Below are 18,775 nucleotides of genomic sequence, written 5' to 3' on the forward strand. Positions count from 1 at the left end.
ATTTTGTTTTCAAAATTCAGAATAACCTGTTCTGTTACAGTTTCAACCGCTTTTACTGTGTTTAACCGTGGGAGAAAACCAAATTGGTCCGAACAAAAAAGATTATTTACAACAAAAAAGTTATACAATTGTTCTTTGATACAAAACTCAAATATTTTACTAAGAATAGGAACTAATGAGATTGGTCGATAGCTAGAGGGGTCGATAGCTAGTCCTATCTCCTTTTTTAAAAATTGGCACTACTTTTGTTATTTTTAAAGCTTGAGGAAATGTTCCTTGGTCTAGCATCTTATTAAATAAATAAGTAACTGGCTCTAATATTATGTCAATGATGTCTTTCATAATTGCATTGGAAAAACCATAATAATCCTCACTTTTTGAGGTACTCAACCTAGATGTACAATATAAAACATCATTTCTTTCAATATTTTTCCATTTAAAATCATTTTTTAATACACCCTTATTTCTTATGTAATTTTCTAAATATTCAAGAGCAAGGTTATTGTCATTCTGCTGGTCAGAAGTATTAATTATATTAGAAGGTGAAAGTGTAAAGAAGTTATAAAGTCCTAGAATCAATAAAAGTTTCATGATTTTTTTCTTCAACCTTTTTTTCTGTATTAATTATTTTCCAAGCAGCTTTAAATTTATTTTTTGAATTCGTAATATATTTCTCATTAAATAATTTTTTCTGTCTTTTTAATTTCAGATCTATACAGATTTTTTGCTCTGGTGTACACATTTTTACATTGTAGTTCATGAACTGTACCCTTACTGTTTTTAAGCTTATCATACAATGCAACTAATATTTTCCTAATATTTTCCAATTCTTTTGTATACCATTTACTAGACTTAACCTATTAGTATTGTCACTATTGCCTAATTTAATCTCTTTAAAAGGACAGCACACATTAAAAGTGCTTGTCAAGACAAAGTTTAAAATAATCAAATGCTGCATCTACATTAGTAAAACGTTGTAGCTGTAACCAGTCTACATGAGTCAAGTTTTTCCTAAAATTTTGAATAGCGTATGGCGTTAATGTTCTAATGGTTTTAATTGAAATACCTTTTTTTATACCTGAGTTTGGAGCACCAATAGTGTGAAAATTTGCATAAACTGCTGCGTGATCTGATAAATGAGGTTCAATAACATTACAGGTTACAGTACCTTTTTTTACATTAGTAACTATATTATCAAGGCATGCCTCACCCCTGGTGCTTTCTAGATTTAAGCAATGCATGTTATGGAACGCAATAAATTGAAAAAAGAATCTACCTCAACATTACTTTTTTTTATATTGATATTAAAATCACCTGATACGATCAACTTCACATTAGAATATTTTTTATTAATATAACCAAGTAACTCATCAAAAAAACTTATGAAATCATTTATGGGAGAATTTGGTGTTCGATAAATTGTTATAATGATAGCATTCAAACTAACTAAAAATATACCTGAAACCTCAAAAACGAAATCTACACATAAATGTTCTAATTCAATAGTTTTATATATTATATCTCTTTTAACATATATACTACAACCCCCTCTTCTAAGGGGAGGCTTCCGGCAATAAACACTACCTACACAAAAACCTGCTGGCACATATAACAAAGACTCTTCCCCCCCCCCCCCCCACCCCCCCCCCCCCCCACCCCCCCCCCCCCCCACCCCCCCCCCCCCCCACCCCCCCCCCCCCCCACCCCCCCCCCCCCCCACCCATTTAATTAACCTGCATTCTGATTTAATCATCAACTTCTATCTGAAAAACAAGAGGTTGATATTGCAGTCACATTGAAACATGTCTTGAGTAAACACATTTTTATTGAGCTGAGTAATGGTCACAATCTAGTGCAAAGGCTCTATAGTAGTATTTAAATCTATATTCTAACAATAGTAAATTTACTACTCACTCTTGTGTTTTAGAGAGACATTGCCTGAACGCACAAGCGTGGTAAAGTTTCTCAGCACGTGCCACTTCTACATCCAAGCTCTCTGAGAGTCTTGGATGGGATAGGGCTGGGGTGAGTGACATCTGTGGTATACTCTGGTATTTGTTGAGCAAAATCTCATAAACTGCAGGGAGCAGATCGTTTTCATAGCATTGTTCTTTGAATGGAAGGGATGACAGAAGCTCTTTCTCTGCAAAATGACAACATCATTAAAGGAAACAATACAAATTCATTAATAGACAAAAAATTATATAGTGTATATATATATATATATATATATATATATATATATATATATATATATAAAATAAGCAGTAAATAATTATGGTTTCAATTCATTAACAGCAACAAACATTCTTAAGTGTTATGTTATGTAGTGAGTGAATTCAATAAAGGTGTATTTGTTGTATATACGAGTTTTCTAAATTACATCTTCTCCTTGCAGTTTGTATTCTTGTATGAACACAGTCTATTTGAAGACTCCCCCAAGATATTGGTGCAATGTAGGTTTTCCTTTCCTTTATATCTTCAATTTTGTATCATAAGCAGTTTGTTCTATTAATTATTGTTACTAAAATTATAAACTTACTTTTAATACATGAATTTTATTCCACATTCTTGATTTACTCAAAATATTTCTATATAAATGGCTACTAAGTAAGTCTATTGTTCCCTTCTATTTGCCTCAAGTTGCTGGATCAAGGTACTCTTCCATTAGTACCAAAATTTTAAACTTAAAGTAAGGTGTAAACCTTAATAATTTAATTTTTTAACAAACCAGTTATGTGGATTTATGTCAACACTAACAATTTAAAAGATCTTTTTTGCAAATATTATATGTACCTTCTACTGATGTCAACATGTGATGTTGTTCTAGCAAATGGAAGGCTTGGTAGCAGTAAACATCATTTTTAAGAGCAATTCTGAAGTACTCTGCAGCATGAGCTCTGTTCTCGAGTTTCTCGTACACCTGTCCCTTCAGTAGAAGCAAAGCACTCTGCAGCTGCAACCGACATAGATGATCATCAAAGATGTTACACCTATATTTTTTAACAGCTACTATTTTATTGCTCCAAATGAACAATGTTTTTATAAATATTATTATTAAAATTATTCCCAAATAATACATGGAAAAGAGAGGAAAGGAATTTGATTAGATATATTTCAAAGAAATATTACATAGCTTACACTCTGCTGAGTTAACATGATTCATTTGCAAAGTTCAATATGTATAAAAGAAAAAACCTTAAAATTCTTAATTGATATACACGAATTAAATGCAGTTGATAATATAAGTATTTCTAACTAAGTTATTCTGAATGATTGTGGTAATAACATAATCTTGTTAAAAAACCGTGGATTTTTTCAATTGGCATAGTAATGTAAGCAAAATAATAAATTAACAAATACATAAATACACAACAGCAGTAACATATAAAACAATGTATATAAAATAACAACAAAAACAAATTAGAGAAAGAGCAACAATTAGGACATAGCGGGACACTGTAGAGTAGTTTGTTACACTCTAATGATATGAAAGGTATTATTCCAGTAATGGGGATATACAGTGTCTGATGCATTGTGGACCAATTAATGCATTTCAAAGTAAATCTTATTATGAATTTAAAAATTTAACTTACACCTCTGGGTGTGAAGCCCTCCAGAATGCAGTATTCACCGATTGGTGGGATGCTGAAAGATGTCATCGCAACACTCACAGTCTGATTGGTGTCATCTTTAGACAGAATTAACAAAGCATCTTCATATTTTCGAGCCTCCAATAAGCATAAGCCAGCAAGCCACTGACACAGAGGTTGACTCTGGAACGCACAATAGACTGTATTAAAGATCATATTTATTTAATCAATTGTGAAAAGTGGATTAATTTTTAAATTCAAATAACTTAGCAAATATTTATAGTATTTAGTCAACTATCACAAGGCACATTTTTAATGGAAAAGTCATATGGACTAGAAATGAACGTCTGATATCCATATTATATTTTAAGTACAAAGTATTTAAAATTACGAGCTAAAAGAATTGGAACTAGTTTCACCAGAACGTTTCTGAAACCATTGACTTCTTTGGAAGTCCAAATGCCGCCAGAACGATTTAATAAACATGCCAAGGAGTTCTGGTTCTACCTGCTCTGTTAAGTGGAACGACTAAGTTAAGTGAAACAGATTCTTGTAAACCTTTTTTTATAGAGCTAGGCATACTAACGCTGCCAAGTATTTACATTTTGCAAAGCCTGGTTTTTATCAAAGAAAATCTGACTTCGTTTAGCCTAAGAAACTCTGTACATTCTTATAATACCAGATCTGTAAACTTAATTGATGTGAAATATACTAGGCTGAGCAAATCCCAACATAGCTATATCTACATTGGTACAAAACTATTTAATAAGTTACCTCTCAACGCCAAAACAATGAGCACTAAGAACTTTAAGAATATGTTAATTAAGTGGCTAAAAGTGAAAGCCTTTTATTCAGTTGAGGAAGTTTATTTAAGTGATTTTAATAACATTGAATGTTGAATTTTAAACTAGTTTTAAGGAATTTTAATTAGTTGTAAATGTTGAATTTTAAACTGGTTTTAAGGAATTTTAATTAGTTATAAGAAATGTGACAATTGATGTGGCCTAACTCATACCAGCTCTGACATTGTTAATACTTTTAAGTGGGACAACAATAAAGATTCTTGATTTCTTGATTTCTAAGATGCTAAATGTCCCAGTACCAATCTAGGTTACAGGCAATAGCAACATTTCAAGTTGCAACCTGTCACTCTACTGGACTATTTAGAGTAATTTTAAAGGTACTATAATTTTACATTGTCAGTGGTTATTAATCCTTCAAAGTGTTTGTACTTAAGAAATGGATAACCTTTAACATAACAGTTTATTTTACTATATTCAGTTTACTTTCTAAATATTTAATAATGTTTTAGCTTCTGATTTTGAGTTCTATTTGGTGATTTACAGTAATGTAATTTTCAGTACTTCAATAATATTATTTATCCCACTTCTTGTGATGTAAAATATTTGTTTAATTGAATTGTTTAGTTTACTTTAATTACCAATTTTGTCAGTAACACTAAGAGGGGATTTAAAATCTTAATTGATTTGATCAAGATAGGTATCTACAGACTGGATGAAAAGTCCATACACACTGATAAAAGCTTCATCTCCAATGAAATCAACATGTAAACATTCAGCTGCGTTGACATTCCAAGATTCGCAATGAGAGGTTATATTCTAAAGGACTTGTGCTCCAATATTTTCATACAGAAACAAATAAATGTAACGCCTAGTTGTTTCATGAATGTACAGTTTACTGAAGCACCTGTAATCGAAACAAAAATTTGTACTCTTACAAGGAAATCGAGAACAATCCACCACATGTGATGATTTGGACAAGAGTTACAGAATAAAAATCTGTTTAGTATCTGAATAAAACTGTGCATTGAGTATGATGGGATACACACAGACATTTTGGATTCCTAATCTTGTAAGTTGAAAATAATAATAATATTATTTTAATACCAAACAGTTGATTTTTTATTTAACCCCAGCAGTTGTTTTTCATTTATGTGTATCATATTTGTATGCGTAATTATGTAGAAGCACAATAATATTTGACATTATGCCTTATTTATCTTTTCTCTGTTTAAGTAAATAGGGCACTTAATTTCGTTAAAATAAAAAAAATGTTTTTACTATAGAATTTCTATGGTTTAGTGTTAAATTATTATTGTGTATGTATTTTGTTTATGTTTAATCTTTTTTAATGTCACAGAAGCTAAACATAAAAATTCTTCAGATGTGTATATTAAAACTATGAGTAATTTTTAAGTGGCACAGAAGTTTGTCGAGGTTTTTGTTTTGATTTGTTTGTACATTTTGACGGAGACCCCAACACAGGTAATGCCTATGTGGTTCCTACTTTATTTCGTTTTGCAGTTTTTGTTTTGACAATGATGTTATAATTTTGATATAATTTGTAAAAATTTTGAATATTTCTGTAAAACTGTATATGTCTTTGGCGAAATAAAGATTTGTTTAAATTGAATTTGTTTGAATTGTATTTTACCAGAAGTGAGTATGGACTTTTCACCCACCCTGTATATTGAACGAAAACCAATTGTGCAGAGAGAGACATAGCCTCGTAGAAGTCTGCCACCAGACATAAGTTTGACAATAAGTTGCTAAATTATGCATATCCATTCTCTAAGGATGAATATAATTAAAATATACACAAATACATATAAACTGTTATGTTTATGCAATAGTTTTTTTAAGATAATCACATTGAAAAGGTATTCAAAAGACTGAAATATTTAGCGGTAGAGAATATAAAAAAGAATTTATTTACCATCTAAAATATTATTATTTTTAACTTACACATACTTTTGTAAATCATTTGATATGGAATCAGGGGAGTGCTGCTCTCTCAAATGCTATTAGAGTAAAATATTTGTAACAGAAGAGAATCTGTTATACTATATTACAAGATAACCTATAGGAGTAAATGGAAGATCAAGTATAATACACCAACAAACTTTCTATAAAACGTTATTTAAGTATATAATGGATTTTTATTTTGTACATTTTCTTGAATAAATAATATTGCTGTTATGATGGTCAATTATTGCACTGTGGTATTTTAAATAGCCTAGTGAGATTGCATGTGTTATTGGAACTTAGCAGATGAAGATTTAGAGATCAGAAACAATGGAGCAGGCAGCAGCTGCTCATGTACCATTGCAGAGACAATGAGGAGCCAAACTCTGAGGTCTGGCATGGATATAGGTAGGCTGAGTATTGTGTAATGGAATTGAGTATAACTTAATCTGACGGATGCAGGAATCTCTCTTCCTTAGAGGTTAAATATCCCCTATTCGAAGATAAAGTGAGGAGAACTAATAGACATCAGGACTGGTCTTGATAAGAAAAAGAGAGCTCTTCTTATAATTTTGATTCAGTACAATGAAGAGTTAAGAAGAGAAGTCTATAGGGAATTTCTGTGACAATCTAGGAGGATTCTGGAAACTTCACACGGATGGTAGGCTTGATGAGCCAGTGGGAGAGGATATCTTTGATCTTAAGAAGGTGCTGAAACTCACAATAAGAAATAATCCTTCTAAAAGCAAGCCAATCAATCTTAAGGTACAAATTACAAGGGAAAACCAAAAGAATCTGGAATGATTCTTTTTTAAACATATGCATTTCATTTTTGTACAAAAAACAAAACAAACCTTATTCCCTTCAAAACATTCTTTATTCCACTTGATACATTTGTTAAATGTCATTCCATTGTTTAAAAGATTTTTAATGCTCAACTTCAGTAATGGGCGACAGCTTCTTCGTCGGCTTTTTTCTTGATGTCATCAACATTGTCATATCCCTCTTTGAAATGTAAATATTAACATAGAGCTAGGTCACCTAAGTGCAGTGTGTGAGATAGAGGTACCATGTCATTTTAACAAAAAACTGACTAATAGGCTGTATGTGCATGTATGTTGTTATCATAAAAAAACCAGTACATTGATTACCACAAATCTTTTTCACAAACACTATTGCACAATCTTCTTAAAACTTCAATCCGCAAACTTCAATGATCTGTTACCACAATCTCTTGATTGTTTTACTATTCCTGGCTGTTTAGGCAGTTGATGGCCTTCTAGGATGTTTGTCATCAATAAACGTAATATTTTGAAAGAAGAGAAAACCATTTGTTATATTTTAATTTCCTCTGTTAATTAACAGTGTCCTCTTTGTAAGCTGTTTTAATATTATAACTGTTTAAATTGGGGTTTTTAATGAGCGGGAAACAAAATTTAAAAAATGCACATTGTTTACCTTTAACTTGCTATCATACAAAACAAAGAAAAATCAAAATAGTTCAAGGGAAAATAATTACTACAGACATAGGCATATTGAGGGGGGGTTTCAGGGGTACCTCCCCCCCATTAATAAAAATATGCAAGAAAAACTTATGTTAAACTGAAAGTATATTCGTAATCGAACAATGTATTATATAGTTCAGTTTTGTTTTGATACTTTTTACAACAGCTGACATACAGTAAAACACAAGACACATGCTTCGTAATTTGTTGGAATGAAGAGTTTATCTGCAAACCGTGGGGGTTGAAAAATATAATGCAGACCTCACTTCCCACGCTTTAGGCGAGAGAGACAGCGAGCAGTGGCCATGAACACCTAGTCGCCTACAGTCTTAACATAGTCCTCATCACTTTTGTTGTTGACACTAATAGTTTTTTAGTAACTTGTGTTATTAATAAATACAGATAGTGGTAGTTTTTACTAACAAAAATAAAATAAAAGTACAAAAACATTAGATTGCTGATTTTACCATTTAGGAATATTATAATTCTTAGAAGTGAATTAGCGTCAGCTGCGTTTATGCACAATGCACAACCGCTCAGCAGCGATTAAAAAACTCACAATTACTAATTTTATGTCTCAAAATTTATGCAGTTGTATACACAGTAAATATATCCTCTATACAAATACATGTCGATTTATATCCTAATATTTTTTGAAGTAATAAGTATACATGCCTACATTTTCAAGTAAAATATATGTATACTGAAAGCCCATTTTAGAATGTATAAATTCTAGGTAAAAGGTGGAGGATGTGTCTATTAGTTCTTAATGTTTCCATTTTCCGAGCCTGTGTTATTCTCATTAATAAAGCATAATTTTCTTGAAATTCTTTCGTGTTTCCAAAAACGGAAGTTTCCAAAAGGGTAACCTAAGTCAAGTCAGTGACAAGAATGAATTATGCTATACAACCATACCAGGAGAGTTATGTACGATGCAAGTCCTATCTCAGGCACCACTACTCCATTTTATTTTAGGTCAACCTTGTATTTTCATGGTGCTCTTCACACAAACCAATACGAGACTCATCCCAAATATTCTATAATACACTTTACCACAGACTGTTATGTATGAATTTCATTGTATTGTAATTAATATGGCTTTGATTTCAATAATAAAAACAATACAGATTTATTTAAACAATACTTTGTTTTTTAAAATATTTTTAGTGACATAGTCTTACTGCCCTCTGTGAAATTTAGAGGTGGCCCTTAGTGCTATGGTGCACACTAGGGTTCTGGTCCACAAGAAGATATTGATTGATATTCTGTTTCCAACTATGTGTAGAATACGTGTCACATTTCAGCTTGGCTCTGAGTCATACTCCTTCTTTTAGGTGGTTAACAGATGGTCTTTGTCCTAAAGCCTGGATTGGTAATGCAAAGTCATTTCGGCCAATTTCCTTGTTCTCCCTTTTTCAGAAAGGTAAATTCAAGGTATGTGGGCTGGTACAGGAAGTACAAAAAGACCTGTTGAGCATGCCATTGTCATAGTGAAAATCAACGTTCCTTGCTTGCCATTCTCTCTTAAGGCTATACAATAAATCTTTTAGGCTGCAATTCATGACACCAAATCTCTCCATAACTTTTCTCTTAATTCTAGAATGTCAACATTTACATATCATAAAAAGGATTTAAGAGTGTCTTGATAGTTACCTTATCAAGACCTTTGTTCCTGATGAGAGCAGCCGCCCTATGATATTGTCGGGACCGGAACAAACACTGAGCCTGCCAGTACACATCTCGTGCGTCCGCTCCGCTCATGACGGTCACCTTCTCTGCCCAGAACAGTGCAGTCTCATTGTTGTTCTACAATAATAAAACACATATTTCGTATAAAGAATGTTCAACATAATTAATAGTAAAATATAAGATTACGCTTGTACTTTATCTCCGTAATTAGTACGGTCATATATTTCATATTTGCTTTTGTATACTTTAATCTTTTAACAGCTATGACTATTTTTGTTAGTGGTAAAATATTACCAATTCAATTCTACTTTCTGTAATGACAGAATGAGGAGATAATGATCTCCTTGACTGCCACACTTGGGTTACATTCAACTGTCACACCCTTGTTATCATGTTTTCCATTAGCATCTACATGATGCCTGACAGTTGTAAGTTAATATACATGGGCCTCTAGTAGTATTTACTTGAACTACTGCAGCTCCTCGGTAGTGATGTTTCATGGATACGACACTCAACTAAATACATTCAATAATGATAAAGTTTTAACGGGACTTCAGAAACAAAACATTACTGTTTTATACTTTTCAAGTGATTTTTTTTAAGTTACTATTGGAAGTTTTGTATTTATATTTTGATTGTGCTGCAGTCGGTATAGCCAGGAACTAATTGTAATAATGATAAGGATGTTTTATCTATTTAAGATTTGTCTGGATACATTCTGAGTAAGCATTCAGCAGTGTAACGAGCATGATGACAATCGGGGTACAAACCCAATTTATCAACCAAGATCTGACAAATCAGGAGATTCTACAGCATTTTGGTAAATTAATATATCACTGAAGTTGATCATGATGGGCAAGAAACATACTACTTGTGTGCTGACTGTGTAGTAGTAATTTACTGACTACCACTTACTCAAAAACTAATAAGAGGAGTGAATTTTGTTGTAAATAGTGTAGTATAATATGTATTTTATACATTGATCTGACAAGGAAGAGGTCACTTTAAATGCATTTTGTTTTACAATAATTTAGATGTATTTACTTTGATTATCTTTGTATTTTGTTATTTATGTTAGTTTAAGTTTATTATATAATTATTACATTGTTGCTTTGTACAAAACGAATTGCCTTTGGTTCAATGAAGAAATAAATAAAATGGCCAGAGATGTTATTGAAGTATTCTAGCAAAATCTCCAATTTAGTATATTTTTTATTTTACAGAAATTACATAACAAATCACTCACATATGTTTCAAGTTTATCAATAATCGATAATAAAACGTGCTGATAACAGTACCGGCAGTACATAAGGTGGAGTGCTAATAGTAAGGTTATGAATCTACTATCAACACTAAGGTCTAATTTACAACAATAAAATTAAAACTTACTGCATCAAGATAAAATCTAACTTTCTGTCGAAACCTGTCAATATTCACGTAATTGTCTTGTGATGTCATTTTGTAAATAAAACTAAAATAGTATTTAAAACTCCCTCAAATAATTCATATCAAATGGCTTATCTGAATAGAACCAACCAAACCCGAACCACTCAACCCTCTTCTTCGTCAGTGTGGCCACCACATTACTTATTTGTTTACTTTTTCCCTACGTCTTTGGATTGTCCTTACACTTTCAATGTACACTATTATCTGATAACTAAATTAAAAAAAAAGATACTTGTCTTGTAGATCTTAAATTGCCATGTTTAAGCAGAATTGTTTAGTACTTCAGATTGCATTGGACATTTTTATTATGATATTGTGTTAATGGGTTTGTCATATTATGTTTGTGTTATGTTGTCATACGTTTGTGTTTTTAATATAATCATCTTATTAATTTGAAAGAAGTAGATCAAATGGATGAAAAAGGATTTTTGACGTGACAACGTCTTAATTAGGTTGCGGCTCGGAGTCACTCATGAAAAAGTGTAACGCCCGGTAACGTTACGATGCCCGTCAAGTGGGTCCGCCGCACGGGATAAAGCAGATAACGTGGGTCCGCCGCACGGGATAAAGCAGATAACTATGTTTATTCGTGAAAATGTGGAGTGCTTAGATTCGTCATTTACAACAACTACAACAATAAAGGTAAATAATTGTACACTGATATTTCATTATCGTAAACTATGATTGATTGATTAATTGTTAGACTGACACAAAAGTTGAGAAACTGAGTTTATAGGTTATGTCATACTATTGACAAATGTTGATAGTGTTAAGTAAATTATTAGTTTAAATCACTCTGTAATCAATCGTAATTCAGTCGATTGAGAAGAAACAGCGCGTATTGCTAGTCAAACATTTAAAATAACAAATTATAACCTCTAACCTGTCATAACAGTGCGACCAAACAAACGAACTAAACCGACTAATCACCACGCGCGGAGTTAGAATTTAACTGTGTTTAGCAAGAATTTCAAATTCCAATTTTAGTAAATGTTTTATTCAACTTTACCATTTACAATAACAAATTTTAATTAATTTCAAATTATGTACAATGTTTTAGTAAACAAAATATATTTCTATAGTTAAAATTTGTGCAATTCTTATTTTCATTCAATTCCTTGTTCCTATTGTGCAATTTAATAATATTCATATCAATAAATATTCTACCGAGAAAAAGACGTTGTCACGTAAAATCTTCGCCCGTAAAACCGACTTTACAGGCAACCATAATTTTTTATTTCAATAACAACAAAAAAGGCACCGGTTTTTAAACAGATTTTTACAAATAATATCCTCCATATATCCATGAATTTTACGACGCAAAAAAATAAAACAAAGACAACGTAACATATGCGGTTGTGTATTGTTAGCGCCATGTGCTCTGAATTCCTCGGGGACTACCTGGAAGGGTGACAATTATTATCCTTAGCTAATAACAATAAATAGTAGTAGTAGTAGTAGCAATAATAATAATGTTATTCCAGCAGCGAATAACAAGAAATTTATATATTAGTCTTAGGAATTGACAGGATATTTTCACTAGTTGTGTACAGGTTCCAACTTACAAACGGGTGATCTGGCCACTTGCCCAGAGGGCAGTTTTTGAGAAGCGGCGCTCGACGGACGGCGGTTCAGATAGTTGTGGCCTGTGAGTGGGTGCCGGATGGTCAACTGCAGTTGGTGGCTTTGGCCACACGGCCGTATAAGTTTTCTACCAATGTTCTGACTGTCATTTTAGGTCGTGCGTGAGTTTTTTATTGTTTACTTACAAATAAAATCACCTATTCATCTCATTGACTTGTATAATTTTTGTCTGTTTTTGAATATGCTACTACAAGTACAAAGTAAAATGATACTGAATAAAATAAACGCGCTGCTAAAATGTAAAATGGTGAACTTGAGCTTGCCTAAACTAGGAACATTCTTTACTCATTTAACCCTTGACCGTGAATGCCAACATGACTCAACAAGATCATCGACTTCGTCAACGACCTCATCTAATTAATTTTACCCAAAGACTGATCAGCTTTGCGCTAACATTAAAATGAATGATGAGCATGGAGTTATTGAGCTTTGGAACTAGTTTGCGATCACAGGCTAAAGTAACATTACCTAATTCATTTTATGTAGACGATCCTGCTATTAGGAACGTTAAAAACTACTCAGTACTCAGTAGTTGAGAAGTCTAAAGCAATTATAACGGCAGTTTTCTAAATTTCTGCGAACTTACGATGATGGTAAAAGAACATTGACTCAAAATCTGTTGAGAGTGTTTATTTTAAGAAATTAGTCACTATACTAACAGTCAACTGGGAACGTATTTTGTATTCAATGCTGTCTATTTCAACCATATAATACACCGTTAAGCACATTAACGTTCAACCAGATTAAACACAGAGTTTAATGACTGGAAGCACAGCTACGATCTACTCAAACATGAAGGAAACAGGATTTTCCGGACATTTTCCATCGTCAGTGATACAATACAATCAGCAACACTATGTTTCAAGATTTGCGTTTCATTTCTTTCTCAAGTGAATGGCTACCCTAATACATAACTAAAATCTAGGTTAAATTAAAGAAAACATAGCAGAGCGTTGTGACACAACAGCCTTGTTGTATGCATATTCAATGCACAATAATTCCAAAACATGCACTTAATAAAAAATAAGTACTAATTATTAAAACTGAGCTACAGAATAGGGGTCACATTAGGTCTACAGTCAACAGCTAACCAAATAGAATAGTTCGTTGTCCTAGCCTACGTAAAAGGCTGTGAAGAGATGTGAGAATCGTTAAGACAGCTATCCAAAGACTAAAGTGAAAACCTGTTTGTAGACGAGCCAAAAACCTTAAGACCAAGGTTCAGTATTTCTTCTTTTCTTTGTGTGGGAAGACAATTTGGGAAGAGTTCTAAAACTGTTCTAAAACCTTGTAGTGTGAAAATCTTAATCTTGAGATAGGAGAAAAATAATTCAAAACTGGAAGAATTCATTAAATTGAAAAGGGACAAGTTTGACATCTATGAGTAATCTGCTTTGGAAATGGGTGGATGTGATGTTTCTCAAAAGTAAGAAAACGCAAAATATTTGCAGAAGAAACACTATAATTGACGTAGACCAATATCACTCGACAAATTAAACCAATAATTTTAAGATAATGGTTTTACTTCTACTAACTTTACATGGAGGGAAGAAGCACATGGAGTCGTAGCCTCTAGATTTAAAGTGTTACCTACAGTGTAACACCAAAGTGTTTGTTCATCAGAAGTGAAGAACGCTGCTTTGAAACATTATTCGCTGTACCCTCAAGACATTAGTCTAGATCTCGTAAATGAGAGTACACGTATTAAAATGTATGTTGAACTTGAAGGATCTAAGATTTGCATAATGTACGTCCCTATATTAAAGAAAACAATACATACAAACCCTATACAATATATCAAGTACGTTTCGAAATCTTGAGAATTAAAATCTTGCAATTAGGTTGTTTTGACCTTACCTGTAAAAATTGCACCGAAGAAAAGAGTCTTTTTTTTAGTTATAAGCATAGTAATTACCGCTAAGGGAGACTCTCCTAAATCAATAGTTAGCTTCATTAGTCCTACATGTGTACAGCAGAGGATTTAACTTTGAAAACTAAAGTTTCAGATACTGTGCAAGCTAGAAAAAAAAATTAAAACATCTTTTGTGCGTATTAGTATTATTGGAAATGCATAATTATTTATATGTCTATAAAACTATTTACATATATTCAAGTTATCAAACTGAAACAAATATTTATAAAATAAAAAATACAAACAGTATTATTTTATAAGAGAATTAAATTTATTTGCATAATACGCAGTTTTAAAACTGATAATCTAGAACACAGTAATCTTAATTTGTAAACAGTTCTCATGTTTAAGGGAAACAGAAAGGCGAGCGGATGGGACCACCGAGCGTATCCTAGTCTTGATGAGGATCATAATCCGGAGCTTGTGTACTATGATTACGATAACCTCGAGAGCTTGTTTGCGGTAGCGCCTTGCTACTGGCCCTCTTTGCTATAAACGGCTTCGTGAGGTGATAGCCAGACTAAAAAGGATACACTGATACTGATATTTGAGCAATACCGAGCTGGAGATGATGAGATAAATACGATGAAAGGATTCAGCTTCAGATAGCAGGTAGGCGGAGTGGCTGTGTCATGGTACGGCAACCGTACTGCAAAGTAACAAAATTGATATGTTAAAGATTACCATGACAGAAGAAAAGCGATCGGAAGTTGTATCCAAGGTGGGTAGCAGCCTTGGTAAATCCCAACCCTCTCAGCAGGGCCTGTTCGTGCATTCTAGGGAGGGCATAATTCGGCTAGGTTCACAGGAGTGCTGTGAAGGCCTCTCTGCTCCTGGTGGAGATCTGGAGGTGGGGTTGAGTGAAGTGGGCATGTTCTGTTGGAGTGGACGTATACAGCGTTCACCTGTCACTAGACATTCTAGCCTGCTCCCTTCAGAGGGAGTCTTAAACTTATTCCACAGTGCTGTAGCTAATGGCTATATTGGACTACAACCTTTATCGAGGAATGCTGAGCTGCTGACAAACACCTTCCTAAACGACACTGGCATGGAGGTAGATAATACCCAGTCGAAGGCATTAGGTCGAGAAGCTCTTGATTATAACTATAATTTTCCGTCTAGGTATAGGAAAGCAGAGATGATACCTGGATTCCCTGGAATGAGTGGATGGAACTCTGGAATCTCAAGCCTAAGATGAGGAGGGAGGTTAAGGAGAGGTTCTTTTTTGAGGAAGGTGGGTTCAAGCACAAGGATAGTTCCTTGTTCAAACGGGCCCGAGCTGATAAGCGGACCCCTAACACTGCTTCCTTCAAGAAGGCCTAGTAGGTGTGACCAGCATCTAGATGTAGTAGAGAGAATGTCTGGTGAAGCCAGGCTCTCTTTTAAGGATCGGGTAGTAAGCTGGTAAATTGTCATTGCTCTAGAGGCCATTCCTGAGACTAGGTTATCTAAGGAGCAATATGAATCTGTGCAGTTCAAGCCGGTGGTGGAAGTATGTGCTGACGATGACACTCAGGATCTGCTTCAGATCCCTGGAAGCTTATCTTGAGAAGAGGACACTTGTTATAATCTGTGGGAATGAAGTGACTAGATCGTGGCTTATGTCGAAGGCATCTGAGTTGGGATTAAGGAGAAGGTCGAATAAGATCCGCCCTGGAACTAACAAGTCTATTGCCGAAAATTATGTTAAATATATAATAGGCCTGATAGAGGAATTGAACCCTGAACTTGTGTTGTTCATTGATGAACTGTCTGCACAGGTTCTGAAGCAAAAGGTATGGATGATCCTCGTAGGAACCACCAGGTTGCAGATCAGAGTGCTTGGTGGTCCAGATGATAACAAAGATCCTCCAAGCTAATCTTCAGCACTTTAATGCTGTTATTGCATTGGAAACAGTTGATTTTGCACTAATTCATAAGCCCCGAGTCAGGAATGATGAATCACTAGGCTCGGTGCCCTAGACGCCCGAATGATTTCAGCTGCTGTTCCAAATCCTATAACGTGTATTTTATTTAATTGCAGACCGAAAGGTGCACCGGATCTAGAGTTTTGTTACAGATATCTAATGACATAGTCCACACATAGTGTACCTATGGAGGGAAGGGTTGATTTAATGTGGTTGTTGAGTTTAGCTCTAGTTCACATTCCTCTTAGTGCAGCGTCTTAAATACAATTCTGTGATAGCGTCAGATTTCAGACGCTGCACTAAGAAGAAGGTTAACTGAAGCTACATTCAACATACACAGTTATAATTTGTTGTGAGGATACCGGAAAACAATTTCTACTGGCATCAGTCTATATGTCGATGGACAATGCCGGGCAGCCACCTTCAGTGAAGATGAGGAAACTGGTTGAATACGCAGCCAATCAAGGTCTGTAGTAGTTCTTGGCTGTAATTCCAACTCTCACAACATCACCTGGGGCAGCAGGGACATCGATAACTTATTGATTGCAATTGTGAGAAATACTCCCACCTTGAAAATCGCACATATAGCTCCGTTATAGTTATTCACACATATCCTCTTCAGGGTAGCTGAATTCTCACCTGATGTGTCCATCTGTACCCAAGAAGAGTAGATTGGGGACTGTATGGGATCACATTAAGGAATAAAATCGGTTTATAATAAGATTCATTCCACACGGAACGCAGACGTATTGTCTGATAACGGCACAGTGCTATAGTCTCCTCCTTTTATGATAGCTTCCCTTATCAGTAACTAAACGCGGGAGTGTGAGCTGGTGGTCTGCTCAAAGGGGAAAAGGGTCATGACCCTCTTCTGGAGAGCCAACGTATGTGGTACTGGGGCTCCTATCACAGGGAGGTGGCCCACTATAGCGGCGAGGAGGCTAAATATCTATCATGGAGAAGATCCTGCAATGAGTACTTAGGACATGTAAGAATCCTCCAGGTTTTACAAACTTCTGGCCAGACGCTCAATCGCGATGCTCGATGGCCAGGAGGTTGACTGTCCTGCTCCTGCAAAGTGGGTGGATAAGGTGCAGATCTCACGTGCAACAAACCCATGTTCATTTTCGAACTCACGTGATGTATCTTGGGGTAACTCTGGACCAAATACTTCATTGGGACTCTACCTTACTAGATGGTAAGTGAGCTCTGCTAACCTGCAGGCGTCTTGTGGGATTCACCTGGTGGCTGAGGCCTAAGCAGCTGATTTAACTTTTCACCTCTATCGTTAGACCGGCTATGACGTATGGAGCTTTAGTGTGGTGATCCAAAACGGAGAACAGCTGGTAAGTAGTGAATTTGCCAGTCTGCAATGACTTGCATATCTATTCATAAAGGATGCTGTTAGTAGTACTTCCGGAACTGCCGTGGTCTGTCTGTTGGATCTTTTGCAAAGAGGCCTCCAAGTAAAGTTGGTGGCTAGGGAGACTACATATCATCTCCAATGTGAGAAGCTCTGGTGTGCTACAGGTGCTCGAGCTCAGACCAGAACCAATCTTGGTAAGTAGTATTGGTATCCTTGAGGTGCTATCGGGTCACATGAGAATCCTTCTGTAAACCATTTGAGGTTAGAATTCTCTCTAGCGATGATTGGCTCAGTGAAAGGTGTACCTTTCGTCACTTCGATCTGGAATTATATACAGACGAATCCAATACTGAACCGAGACTGGTGCAGTGATTCAGGAAGATAGCTCTGGTGTGTATTCCTATCTTCCCCCACTTTACTTCAGGCGGAAGTCACAGCTGTAATGGAGCACGTCTGTGGGAATCTGAAGAGAGGTTTTAAGAACATGAAAATTGGCTTCTCACATCTAGGCAGTCATTAAGACACTGTCCTCCAGTGAGTTCAGGTCAAAAACCGTCTGGGATTATTACACACAGGTACCAATCAGGGTAAGCTCACAAGTTTCTCTCTGCAATGGGTCCTAGGACACACACAAATGATAGGTAATTAGACCGCTGATGCATTGCCATCCGGTGCTGGCATCATTGACGAAGTTCATTAGGCCTCAGACGTTCTTTAAGATATCCAGGAGAATTGCATGTCAGGTAGTCAATTCCTGGGCAAACAACGAGCATCATAGATTTGCCACCATGCTGAAATTAAGGTGAGCAAGCTTGTTTTGCTCTCTACTTTCAGAGAGGTTGACTTAGAAGCATCAAAGTTGGATAAAGATGTTTTGCGATGGATAACAGGACTTGTTCAGGGCACTGTCTTCTGAGAGAGCAACTTCGACAGATGTGCGTCACCCTG

At 34.9% G+C, this 18,775-nt stretch overlaps 1 protein-coding gene across 1 annotated transcript; it reads right to left on the reverse strand.

The window, feature by feature from the left end:
* Positions 1-1,910: 1,910 nt before the first annotated feature.
* On the reverse strand, positions 1,911-11,101 carry LOC124355640 (cell division cycle protein 16 homolog). The gene is made up of 5 exons (XM_046806803.1): positions 10,942-11,101; positions 9,517-9,669; positions 3,597-3,776; positions 2,797-2,956; positions 1,911-2,143 (listed from the first exon to the last, which is right to left on the reverse strand). The coding sequence occupies exons 1-5, from the start codon at positions 11,008-11,010 to the stop codon at positions 1,911-1,913; spliced, it is 795 nt and encodes a 264-aa protein (XP_046662759.1). The 5' UTR covers positions 11,011-11,101.
* Positions 11,102-18,775: the final 7,674 nt, after the last annotated feature.

Source organism: Homalodisca vitripennis, chromosome 2 (genome assembly GCF_021130785.1).
Source record: "Homalodisca vitripennis isolate AUS2020 chromosome 2, UT_GWSS_2.1, whole genome shotgun sequence".
NCBI classification, from domain to species: Eukaryota; Metazoa; Arthropoda; class Insecta; order Hemiptera; family Cicadellidae; genus Homalodisca; species Homalodisca vitripennis.